Source organism: Podarcis liolepis, assembly GCF_965112155.1.
Source record: "Podarcis liolepis genome assembly, chromosome: 12".
In the NCBI taxonomy this organism is placed as follows: domain Eukaryota; kingdom Metazoa; phylum Chordata; class Lepidosauria; order Squamata; family Lacertidae; genus Podarcis; species Podarcis liolepis.
Window position 1 is genome coordinate 15,163,248 of NC_139563.1, and position 13,327 is coordinate 15,176,574.

At 43.3% G+C, this 13,327-nt stretch overlaps 1 protein-coding gene across 1 annotated transcript in view; it reads left to right on the top strand.

Annotated features, from left to right (window-relative positions):
• Positions 1–112: 112 nt before the first annotated feature.
• GTPBP4 (GTP binding protein 4) overlaps positions 113–13,327 on the top strand; it is an 18,207-nt gene continuing 4,992 nt past the window's right edge. Inside the window, exons 1-10 of the mRNA XM_083466938.1 lie at positions 113–483; positions 2,190–2,360; positions 5,014–5,117; positions 5,602–5,738; positions 6,431–6,531; positions 7,430–7,522; positions 9,343–9,534; positions 9,640–9,705; positions 11,725–11,814; positions 13,134–13,244. Of these exons, the coding sequence (XP_083323064.1) occupies positions 436–483; positions 2,190–2,360; positions 5,014–5,117; positions 5,602–5,738; positions 6,431–6,531; positions 7,430–7,522; positions 9,343–9,534; positions 9,640–9,705; positions 11,725–11,814; positions 13,134–13,244 (1,113 nt within the window). The 5' untranslated portion in view covers positions 113–435. The remainder of the gene's footprint in view (positions 484–2,189; positions 2,361–5,013; positions 5,118–5,601; positions 5,739–6,430; positions 6,532–7,429; positions 7,523–9,342; positions 9,535–9,639; positions 9,706–11,724; positions 11,815–13,133; positions 13,245–13,327) is intronic.

A 13,327-nucleotide genomic window follows, 5' to 3' on the forward strand; every position in this document is an offset into this window, starting at 1 on the left:
CGTTCCGTACACACGTACACCCACCTTCACGTATCAAATAATTGTGATCCGCGCTATGTATAATTGCTTGGGCTTCATGCTGGTTTGGCAAATGACGCTGCAGTTCGTACCTTTGAAGTCCAGGCGGCGCTACAGGACCGCTACTGGCGGTGGAACTGGAGCAGCTTTTTCCAACGGCGCTTTCTAGAGCTAGGAAAAGACAAGCGTCACTTCCGTTCTGCTACAGTGTTTTTTCCCATTAATAACTTCCAATAAGTAACTGACGTTCAAGTCCGTATCTGCGCGTGCGCAGCGAGCTTTTCTCGTTCCGGTCTCGTTTATTTTTTTCCCCTCTCGCGAGAACGGACGAAACCGGACGTCCTGCCTTCCCCTTCCGGCCCCCGTGTACCTCTCTCTTTAACTCCGGCAAAGGGGCCGGACGGACACGCCGCAACCATGGCGCTCTACAACTTCAAGAAAATCATGGTGGTCCCGTCTGCCAAGGTAAAAGGAGGACGGCTCCCTTCTTTAGTGATTCGAACGGCGCGCGGGAGCTTCTGACTGCGGCTGCGCCGTTTCTGTGGGAACACGGCGGCCCCGGTTAGCGCGTGGCGCTGGAGGGGGGGGAAGGGAGAGGCCACGTGCCGGAGAAGGGGGAGGCCACTTGACGTGCCTGGCCACTCATTGGCTCTCTTCCCCACGTGGCTCGCGGACTCCACAGTGTGGTTTTTTTTTGGGGGGGGGGAGCTGTGCCTGTTGAATTTCTGACTGTAGCGCTGCTGCAAATGGTACCAGCAGTGCCGGATTTACGTACAGTGGTACCTCGGGTTAAGTACTTAATTCGTTCCGGAGGTCTGTTCTTAACCTGAAACTGTTATTAACCTGAAGCACCACTTTAGCTAATGGGGCCTCCTGCTGCTGCCACTCTGCTGGAGCATGATTTCTGTTCTCATCCTGAAGCAAAGTTCTTAACCCGAGGCACTATTTCTGGGTTAGCGGAGTCTGTAACCTGAAGCGTATGTAACCCAAGGTACCACTGTATAAGCTAAAGAAGCTATAGCTTAGGGTCACACTCTCTTGGGGGCCCCCAAAAAAATTAGAGAAAAAAACACAGGATGTACATTGCCAAAATATAAGATAAAAAACAAAATAAAATAGAACCTGCATACAGCAACAGTGTTTTGGGTTGTGTAGGCTCCTATGATGTAAGTAATGGGCCCTGCCTGCTAGCCTGCTCCCTAAAATATCACTGGTTTGTTCATTTCCATATCAATTACTTTGATAAAATACATATTTTGTTATGAGCAAATGGCTTTAGATACCTGTTAGGTCCATATAGCTTGTATTCAACACAAAAAAGCAACAATTTGTTATTGACAAAGGACAGCTGGACATATAAATTACCATTACCTTCGGTAGCTTATGCCCTCATCAAACCTAAATCCGGCCCTGGGTGCCAGGGATGGGTAAGAATAGGAAGCGATCCTATTTTTCTCTCCCCGCCTCCTGAAAGACACGTGACCCTAATAGTGACACTGTTTATGTATTAAATTTGTCGCAGAATTGTAGAGTTTGGAAAGGGGGCCCTCCGAGGGTCATCTAGTCCCACCCCCCTGCCGTGCAGGAATCTCAACGCAGAATCCTTGTCAGCCACTTTAATCTTGCGACTTAACAACCAGTCAAATAGGTAGCAAACCCCACGTTAAAACTTAAAAGGGCTCTCCTACGACTAGCGGGGACCTTGCCAGCACCCAGAAGCTTGGGGCGCGAATTGAAGAACACATAATTTATCCCCAAAATACTTGATTGATTGATGTTGGCACTTTATATTGAAATGAGTTATGATGGAAATTAGTGGAACTTTGACACATATGTGCTTAAGAATAGAGAGCAAGTCTGTTAGGGCAATGAAGGGGTTTGGGGTGGATTTTTAAGCACAATCAATATCAGTAAAATTATGTGAAATTGCTTTTCTTTTAACCGTGGGTTAAAACATTTTGTTCAGAGGCAAGCAGGCAATGACTGCATGTCTCATGATCCCTAGTCTTAAGGGCTTTCCAGAGTTATTTGCCCTGTCGCAGCACACTTGACCGAACTCTTCCTTTCTGCTTTCAACTACAGATGTGAGTTTTTGACTCTTGTTTTATTGTGATGTTTGGTGACTTTGAAAACACTAAACACTTCCTTGCCGTTTATTTTTTTAACTGCAGGACTTCATAGACCTGACGTTATCCAAGACGCAGCGGAAGACACCCACAGTAATTCATAAGCATTACCAGATTCACCGCATCCGTCATTTTTACATGAGAAAAGTAAAATACACCCAACAAAATTACCACGACAGGCTCACCCAAATCATCATGGATTTCCCAAAACTAGATGTAAGTGGCTTTGGCAGGAGGCAGTTGAACACAAAAAGTTATTCTAAGCCCAGTGTTATACTCTCTGCATGATACATGGCCAAAAAAACTTGCAAAAATCTTTCTTTTGGGTAAACCATATCTGGTTTCTTAGAGAAAGGTTATGTACCATACTTTTTCCCTCCTAAAAAGTAAGGGGAAATGTGTGTGCGTCTTATGGAGCAAGTGCAGGCTGCGCAGCTATCCCAGAAGCCAGAACAGCAAGAGGGATTGCTGCACAGCGATCCCTCTTGCTGTTCTGGCTTCTGAGATTCAGAATATTTCCCCCCTTGTTTTCCTCCTCCAAAAACTAGGTGCGTCTTGTGGTCTGGTGTGTCTTATAGAGCAAAAAATACTACTTCAAGTTCTTTCTTTTACAATATTATAAATTGGTCTATAAAGCCCTAAATGGTTTGGGGACTAGTTATCTTGGGGAATGCCTGCAGTATCCTGCCAATAAGGTGGGTTCTGCTGGCACGTCTCTCTTGACCGCACCATCACCCGATGAAGTCTGGATTCCTGGAACTTGGCATAGGGCTTTCTCAATAGCTGCCCCTCCAGTTGTGAAATTCTCTTCCCCTGTACCTTACAGTGGCACTGGCATTAATGAGCTTTTAGTGCCAAGTGGGAATCTTCCCCTTTTGCCTGGTTCCCACAAGCTGACATTTTAATAACAGATGGGGAACACTTGCATCAGCGCCTGGGTTTGCTGGATTTCTTTTCTTGCTTTATGAAACTGATGTAACGCATATGTTGCGACAGCTTAGGGTGAAGTTTGGCTATCAATCCCCGAAACAATGTAGCATATGTTGATAAGGTACAGTATGGACAAAGTCACCCTTCCTCTGGACAAGTTCAGGGCGATGTACAGGGTGAGTCTTTTAAAAGGCCCTGTGGAACATGTGTATTCTGTATCTATGGGGTCTCTTTTAAAGGACTCACCCTGTACAACAGACATTAAAAACATGATATATCTCTTAACCTTATTTTACTATGATTTGCTGCTTGTTGAGAAGGAGAGAGTCATGTAGGATTTTGGATAGTGTTCTGTGAAAATATATGCACGGTTTGTTTGAGTCTTTCTGGCAAAATGAATAATCATATGTTTTAAAGACTGTATTATACAGTAGACAAGATTCCGCTTGCTGATACAGCTTGCGTTGATCATTGAGTGTGCAAGTTTCTAATTCTGTAGAATTCATTGCTCCTTGGCTCTTGAAAGCTTGCATGCTCCTACACCGACCTGGGCCGAGATAAGGAATGCTGTTTTAATTTGTAACACTTTTTAAAAATCCGCTGTTTTGAACATGGTCAATGGTGTAGCATAGTTCAGTTTCTTCTTAGGGTTGCATCGTTCTAGTTGCTTTTTATGCAAAGAGAAGGCTAGGTTGAGCAAGAAAGACCTTGCTAAAGAGAGTAAATTTCTTTCTTTGCAGTGCATTATGGATGCAGGACCTGTTCTCCATTTTTGCCTAGGTCTGTGCTCTCTATGGTTATCAGATATGAAAACCTTAACCTAGGATTCAATGAGCTCCACAGACTCATACAAGAAGCTTGTGTTAGCCTTGTTCAGAGGTTCCCAAGCTTTGGTCTCCAGCTATTTTTGGACTACAACTCCCATCATCCTTAGGTGGCTGGACCCAGTGGTTAGGGATGATGGGAACTGTAGTCCCCCCCAAAAAAGCTGGTGGCCCAAGTTTGGGAAACCCTGGCCTAGTTGAATTGTGTGACATTCCTCTTCTGAGCAGGTTATTTTTTCTCTTGGGCTGTGTACACACTGTGTACACACGCTCTGCATTGAGTGCACTTTTCCACTCATGGTTTGGGAAGTGGTGTATGGATGACATTAGCCTCAGTCCATATATATCTTGTTATTTCTTTGTTTTTAATGCGTTTTGTCTTAAAACCAGCTTTAATCTGAATTGAGAAAAAGAACAACCTAGCTGCATTTCAAACTAGTAATGTGTACACAGCCTTATTCTTAAGTTTGTCTTCCATGCTTTAACCTGATGGTTCCCAGGGCGGTACTCAACAATATATTAAGTACCCAAACCAATACAAGAGCCATAAAACCATTATGAAAAGCAAGAAATCAGTAATTCAGACAACATAGCAGTTTACATTATACATCAGCCCAAATGATAAGCCTAGGGAAATAAATGCCTCTTAATCTGGTGCACAAGGACAGATAGTGTAGGAGACAGCAGTATCTTTGTGACAGTGGTGGGGGTCTTTTTATGGTCATCTGACATTATATTGATTTCGGATGATTGTCAGATGGATAGCCACACAGCAGGAGAATTGTTGAGGAAAACTGCCTTGAGGTTCCCTACTCCTGCCCTGTAGGAAGGAACCTCCATATCTAGGATGCCACAACAGAGAAGGCCCTGTTCTACATAGTTGCACCACAAACAATAGATGTAAACAAATATGAGCGAGCTGCTCCTGGATTTATGCTGCATCATAGAATGTTTATTTGAACTTTCATCTAGTTTCAAAATCAGTTTACTGTGGCCCGAAATTCCCTTGAGCTTGCGGAAGTAGTCAGCCCTCTGAACCTTGGCTGTGCTACTTAGCAAAGGTCAAACTGCTAAGAAGTTTGCATATTGACATAAGTTTTGTTCTTTTTTTTCAGGACATCCATCCATTTTATGCAGATTTGATGAACGTTCTTTATGACAAAGATCATTACAAGTTGGCTTTGGGGCAAATTAACATTGCAAAAAATCTGATTGACAAGTAAGAGCTTAATATTTAGTTGTTGTCCATGCTTCAAAAAACATTTCTGTTGTTTGGATCACTGTAGCACATACACATAGGGACGCGGGTGGTGCTGTGGGTTAAACCACTGAGCCTAGGGCTTGTTGATCAGAAGGTCGGCGGTTCGAATCCAGGGTGAGCTCCCGTTGCTCAGTCCCTGCTCCTGCCAACCTAGCAGTTCGAAAGCACATCAAAGTGCAAGTAGATAAATAGGCACCACTCCGGCGGGAAGGTAAACGGTGTTTCTGTGCGCTGCTCTGGTTCGCCAGAACTGCTCTGTGGTTCTTCCTTATAAAGCCATGCCTTTGAAACATGAAGAAATGCCTGCATATTCCTCGGGACTTACCCTTTCATTTCCCCCTTTCAAATGCTCCAGTTCTGTGCTCAGGTATTAGGATGGTGGAGAGGGCAACAAGCTTCTAGGGGCCTCAATACAAGTTTGACTTCTGTTTTTGAAATACAGCGTTGCCAAAGATTATGTACGGCTGATGAAATATGGAGATTCCCTTTACCGATGCAAGCAGCTGAAGCGGGCTGCTCTGGGACGGATGTGTACAATCATCAAAAGACAGAAGCAGAGCCTGGAGTACTTAGAACAAGGTGGAGTATATCAGGGGTGATAGCAGAACAGACTTCCTACTTTATTGCGATACCACCCTGTCCCTGCTCAGTAAGTTCATACCGGCCTCTCAGGCTTCTTGTCCCAACTTTACCTTCACAACCGCCCTGTGAGGCTGAGAAAGTGACAGACTGACGATCTGAGTGATGGTTCTAGTACTCTTCTGGCATCAATAATCATTGCAGCACTTTGGCTGTCATTAGACAATGAACTTTAGTAGTAATAAAGTTAATCTGCCAGAAATGGGCCCATTCAATAATATCCCTGGCCAATCTTCCTGTTCAGCCGGAGAGAGTATACGAGACTCGCCTTGCTTCTACAAGAAGTAGATAGCCTGGTGTGTCTTCATTTAAGGTGTGGAACTTTTTGCCAATTAATATTAAGCAAGAGCTGTTAGTACATTTCCAATTGTGCAATGAAACATCCCCTCCCCATAACTCTTCTGCCCCAGAACAAATTTACGGAACATTCGAAGAGACGGCAGGGAAGTTCTGTTGCGCAATTGGACTGCTTTGCGGATACTGTCTTTTGTTCAAAATGCCTGCTTAGGACTCTTCTGCTTACACCGGGCCTATCAGATGCATAGCTCAGCCATTGGTAATTGTGCATCAGTGCCCAGATGCTAAGTATTTTTAGACTTCAACAAATGAAAGATTGTCCTTATTTTTTACAGTGCGTCAGCATTTATCTCGCTTGCCAACCATCGACCCTAACACACGGACTCTCTTACTGTGTGGTTACCCGAATGTTGGGAAATCCAGCTTTATAAACAAGGTTTGTGGATATTTGTATGGCTTCGGAGCTAAAGGAAAGTACCATGCAATCATAAGCTACTTTTTCTGCTCGGAAGTAAATCCCATTGAGTTGCATGCAACTTGCTCCCTAGTAAATGTGTTTAGGATAGTAGCCTTAGTTGAGTTTATATTCAGCTAGGGATGTGCTGCCTCTTAATGAGTGAATAGATATTTTAAATCTTTGAGTAGATAAAGGGTCACATTCCCTTTTAAGGGCTGCAATATCAGCGGTGGTCATGGCCAGGGCCAGATCAACATGTGTTACAGAGTACTGCATTCAAGCTATGCAAAACTCAGAGGTTTCGATGCACAATCTCTCCACCTGGGCACAGGTGCTGTAGCACTTTGCACACCTGCAATTCCCAGGAGGTATTCAGAGTATAATGTCTTTGACAGTGGCGGTAGAACACAACTATGGTGGATAGTAACCATTGATAGTCTTGTCTTCCATGAATTTGTTTAATCCTCTTCTAAAGCCCTCCAAGTTGGTGGCCATCACAGTCTCCTGTGGAAGCAATTTCCATATTTTAACTATGCACTGCGTGAAGAAGGACACATTCCATCCTTGAGGTTGGGGTAGGACCAGAGAAGAGGGTAGCCTGGGAAGAATCTCAGGGTCTGGATAGAGAGACCTGGAGCTTGGAAGTTCCACCCCGAGTGCTAAACAGAAGATAACTTGGTTTTACATATTCTGAGTTCCAGAACAGAAAATATCTTCTCTTTCCTACCCCACCCCTAAATAAGTGTGCTCTAGTTTGAACTGCAGTGGCTCAGACATTTCTCTTGTAAGAAGCCGAGTATGGCCCTTGTTTGTTTGAAAAATGGAATTGTCTTATAAATGGAGAGACACTGCAACTTTGGGACTTCTTGTGTTTCAGGTGACGAGAGCAGATGTAGAGGTGCAGCCGTATGCCTTCACCACAAAATCTCTGTTTGTGGGCCACATGGATTACAAGTATCTGCGTTGGCAGGTAAGGACTTTGCTGTAGCAATTAGTTGGGGCGGATCTTTCTCCTTCAGGGTAGTGCTGTGAATCGTGGTTACATATCCTTATGACCGCTGCTCCTTGTGTGCATTTTTCTAATCTATGGTTTGTGCTGAAGAAGATTCCAGTGAAACAGTCAGATTATCTGGGATCACTGTCCTACGTTGTTATTCACTTACTACTTCGGCACCATGAACGCCTAAAAAGTTTCACCGCTTAGCTATGTTGTTATTCACTTACTACTTCGGCACCTGAATGCCTAAAAATTTTTACCGCTTAGCCCACAGGATAGCATCTATTACTTTGTTTCAACTATAGACTTATTATACTTCTACGGTATTTATTTGATTTCAGATATATTAGAGAATTTACAAGTGTACACATTTTGTTTTTGTTGTACTAAATTATGTATATTATGCAATAAGAATTGCAGTGCTACCTAGTATACTGGTCATCGTGTTGCTTGTGTTGTTTGTCGTGAATCGTATTTTGACTTCCTCGAGCTCCTTATAAGGTTTCTGAACTTCCAACTTGCCTTGCTTGCAATCTTCACCTTTGTAGCAAACTGCAAGCCAGGTTGGGAGTCTTCTTTTACAGTAATGGCCACTCCTTCCAAGCTGTAACCCTCTGAAGATTGAGCCCTTGTCTCAAAGCAGTTTTCAAAGAAATTTCTCCTTTTTAATAATGTTTGCCCAGTCTTGTCTCAGCCATGGACCCCAACGCAGCTCATTTGGTGCTCTTGTAGATGAGCTGATTGGGGTGATGCTCCTGTGTGTCTTCTCACCACTTATTGAGTCATCTGATGATACTCTAGCTCAGCTATCCACATGACTACATAAGACAGGCTGTCTGGAAATGTGGGCGACTGAGGTTTCTAGACTTGAGGGTTGTGACGAAATAGTTGTAATCCTCTATGGCAATATAAACCTATTACAAAAGACTGTCCTGGGCTTTTAGTCCTTGGAAGGGTGTTGACACTCTGTACTTAGCTGCCTAGCCATTGATTAATGTAACTTTCATGTTCTGGAGCTTTACCAAAAGACATAACACCCTCTACCAAAACCCTAAAACAAACCTGTCCAAATCTGCCTAGGAAGATCAGTTGGCATGCTTCAGTTTGTCCAAGTGAATGACTACAGTAACTTCAACTAGCTGTCCTGTACCCAGATGCTGTGCTTGTTTACTTCAAAGTAAATCTACTGAGTTCAATGGTACTTACTTGCAGGATATGTGGGTATGGGATTGCAGCCATTGATATTGCATGTAGGAGCAAGAATTTCTATGGTATTCTGAGCGATACTACAGTGGTGCCCCGCAAGACGAATGCCTCGCAAGACGAAAAACCCGCTAGACGAAAGGGTTTTCCGTTTTTGCGTTGCTTCGCTAGACGAATTTCCCTATGGGCTTGCTTCGCAAGACGAAAAAGTCTTGCGAGTCTTGCCATTTTTTTTCGCTTCCCCCCCTTTTTCTAAGCCGCTAATAGCCTTTTAGCCGCTAAGCCTTTAATAGCCGCTAAACCGTTAATAGCGCTAAGCCGCTAATAGGGTTGCTTCGCAAGACGAAAAAACTGCTAGACGAAGAGACTCGCGGAACGGATTATTTTCGACTTGCGAGGCACCACTGTATTTCAGCATCCTTGCCTTCTGTTTTGCAGTTTAGGAGGAAGGGTTAATAGTATTTGAGCTGCAGAGGTGCTTGAAGCGCTGTTCCAGAAGTGGGGCTATTTTTCCTCCCTAGCCCAATTTCTGGTTTGCTTGTCAGTGCATGTGAGATCAAGGACTTTAATTTTGTCTGTCTTCATTCTAGGTGGTGGATACCCCCGGTATTCTGGATCATCCCCTGGAAGAGAGAAACACCATTGAGATGCAGGCAATAACAGCGCTTGCCCATCTTCGTTCAGCTGTCCTGTATGTCATGGATATATCAGAGCAGTGTGGGCACAGCCTGGAAGAGCAGCTCGAACTCTTCAGCAATATCAAGCCACTGTTTGTCAACAAGGTGGGCTGGGATTTAATATCTGATGCCGAGCTGCTGCTTTCTTGGTTATAAAATATAGACTGGATGCTTAGTTCAATCTGTTATTTCCCCCTTTTTAACTTTCAGCCTCTAATAATCGTAGCAAACAAATGTGACGTGAAGAGGATTTCTGAGCTTTCTGAGGAAAACCAGGTAGGAAATTCTGTTCGTCCATCTGTCTTAAGGTTATGCACTGGCTCGGAGTGCAGCTTGAGTAATGGGGTAGATCAGGATGATATGGAGAAGACTCCTCCTTTGCAGAATCAGGTCATGCCAAAATCAAATATCTTTAATACGGTCAGTGACCAGGAAGCAATTTATAAAATATGACATTAAGAGTAGTATTGTGCTAGAAGTAGCAGTAAAAATATGGCCAATTCTCAGAGTTGGTGCTTATATTTATGACCAGTTTTCGAGTTTTAAGTTTTTAAAATTCAATTCAGGAGTCGCTACTGTTTATTGTCGTTCCTTCGATGTTTACAGTTTGGACTCCTTTGTAGACATCATTGCTCTTCTTATTCTTGTTGCAATGTAACAGTACTATGCCACGGACCTGTTAATTTCGGGCTCTTTGTCAGCTAAGAGGTGTCTGATATAGGTGTCGTCTGTGCTACGAGGTATTTTCCTGAGAATCGGTTCGATCAGCTCTTTTCTTGCTGTTACAGGGACATAATCTTTGTTCGATCGGTATTTTATTGTATCTTCCCCCTAGAAGAGCTGAAGGGAGAGCGTTAAAGCGGGCCTTGGAAAATGCCCATCGGTGTTTAGCGTTGTCTAGAACTTTGAGATAGTTTGCAAGATGGGGCCTTTGGGAATTGTATAGAAGTTTATAAGTTATCGGAAGTTGGTTAAAGTCATTTTGGGTTTCAATGTCCCTGAGTCTTTCTTTGATTATGTTCTTGGCCCTTCCCCTTTCTAAACTTAATAAATACTCTGGGGAGAGACCATATGTGGCCAGTTTTCTGAGGATGCCCTTCAACCAGCTAGATTGGAATTTATCAAGAAGCATCAGGGAAAGTAGTCCAACCGGCGTGTTGTTAAGTCTTAGCCAAGTGCATAAGGTTCTTATCCATACTTTGGCTTTAAAATCAGGTCATGCCATTAACAAGGCAAGTCGAAGTGGATCAGGATCAAACTCAATTTTCTGAGTAGCTCTGTCGCCTCCATTTTTCTAAAAAGTTAAACCCACAATTTTACCCTCACCATTTTTTGAGAAACAAAACCAAGTGGTCTGGGGAAACGGCCAGAACCTGAGAGGGGACAAGGTGGTGTTCTGGTAAGATCTTTTCATCTTGACAAAGAGGTTTAGCTTCCATTCACTGTGAATTATCCCCCCTCCCCCGCACCCCAATCAGAATGATTTGGGGAGGCAGTTCGTTTATTTCAAAGAGTTGTTCTTTGTGAGGGTCTTCTTTCTCGTCTGAATTTTGGCTGTGAGAGCAGGGAGTAAGCAGCAGAGTTACACTGCACAAGTAGCCTGCTTTCCCCCCAGTCATCTTTTTTCCTAACAGACGGCTCAAAACCATAACTTGCTTTCTTTGGTGACTGTTCCAGTTTTTTTATACCAAAGGTGATATCACTTAGCATGATAGCCCCTGGACCAGTTTCCTGAATTTTAGCAGGCATTTTAGCCTGAAACTGGCAGGTGTAATCCACCTGCAGTGGTTCCTTTGCATGCAAATTTCATCCACATGTGAAAAAGAAAAAAAGAAAAACACTATCCATTTTTTCGGTTTCTAGTTTTAGTCGATGGTGGTTTCGGATTTAACTGATCGGAGTCAGACATACCCAAGTAATGAGTTGATGTGCAACAGTTTAGGTTGCATACACACTGTACTTTTCAGGCACAATACATTTAAAGCACATCCATAGCACATTCCCCCCCCCCCCCATTCTGGGCACTGTAGTTCACAAAGTTAACAACTCCCAGCAACCCTTAACAGATTACATGCCCAGAATTTTTTGAGGAGGGAAACAGATGGAACTATGGTCTGCTTATTTGTAATTTATTTCACTGCCGATGTGACACATTCTAACATAACTGTTGTATCTTCCAGTTCATGAAGATCTTGTGTTTATTTTGATACCTTAGCAATAGAAGGCAGCAATATTTTTGTTGAGTTTAAGCATTTAGTTTCACTACTGAATTCACGTGTGTCCGTCATGTTTTAGAAAATGTTTGCTGATTTAGAAGCAGATGGGCTTCCTGTCATCGAGACGAGCACCCTAACCGAAGAAGGAGTGATTCAAGTTAAAACAGAAGTGAGTTGTATGTATGTTTGTTTTTGTATAAGCTGTGTTCCAGACACTCTCATTGGGCTGGCCCAACAGTGACCACCTCCACATTTAAAAGATTTGTGCTGCTTAGGGAAAGGCTACAATAATAATACAGTAATAGTAATAACTTGCACTAGACTAGAACACTGCTCTGGTTTGCCAGAAGCAGCTTAGTTATGCTGGCCACATGACCCGGAAGCTGTACGCCGGCTCCCTCGGCCAATAAAGCGAGATGAGCACCGCAACTCCAGAGTCGTCCGCGACTGGACCTAACGGTCAGGGGTTCCTTTACCCTTTACCTTTAATACTTTGCACTAGGACACTGCAGGAGAAATGTGAAGCCAAATCCAAAGGTGATTATTATTATTTATATTATTTATTATATCTGTTAGTTGCATTAGCTTGTCCAAGGCAATCAAAAGCGACTTGTGCAACCACAAAACCTACCTATTTCAGCAAATGTTTATGGCATAGGACCACCTGCTCTTTTACCTTTTGCTCATGGTTGTTTTGACCAACCTTTTGTTCTGTTAGCTGCTGGCAGCTGAACTGGAAGCCTGTTTGGACAACTGTAAAGAGGGGGAACATTAATGATAGGCTTTCTTCATTGTTCCATTCCCTCTAATAGGGAACTTAGGTGGTTGATTGCCAAACAATTTACAAGCTAGAGAGGGTAATCCAAAAAGAAAGGAGTGTTTTATATGTGCTGGGGGACCTTTTGGCCCTCCCATTCCAGACTGACAAGTATGTGAAGTTCTTTTAAAATGGCCTCCTTAGTGGAAAGGCAGAAAAGTCTGGCGATAATGGGCCTGTTGATGCAAGCACTGGCTTGCTCTGTAGGTGAATTCTAGATCAGAGACATTAAGCTTAATATTAGGGAAGATGGGATTAAACCAGGAAGTTGTAAAAGAGAGTCAATCTTGGCCTTCCGGAAATTTATAGTAATTTTACCCTGCAGAGTCAATTTTTTTAGGATTTCAAATTGGAGGTTTGATAGCGCGTGAGTAGTTAAAGAATTAGAGCGGCCATCTTGCTTGGTGATTTCACACACACACAGTCTGGTGCAGATGTAGTGCTTTCTTTTCACTGTGGTTATGAGATGGAGAACCTGTGAACCTGTGGGTGCTCCCAGTTTTCTTTCCCCTGCTGTTTTTTCAGTGACAGTAAGGATGGAATTTGGGAGCCCGTGGGGTACTCCTGCTCAGTGAAACTGACATTAAGAAATTGGGAGCCATTATGTTTGCGTGTTATTCGTTTGCTTTCATCAGCATGTTTTTTTGAATTCCTATTTTATATGTTCTCAGGCCTGTGACAGGTTGCTGGCCCATCGTGTTGATACCAAAATGAAAGGAAACAAAGTACACGATGTACTGAACAGGCTCCACTTAGCTATCCCGTCCAAAAGAGACAACAAGGTTGGTGTGTGTGCCCATTATACCTCTGTCATCCCCTGTCCCCTCCGATTTCAGCAATGTATGTATATATAATACACATGCAT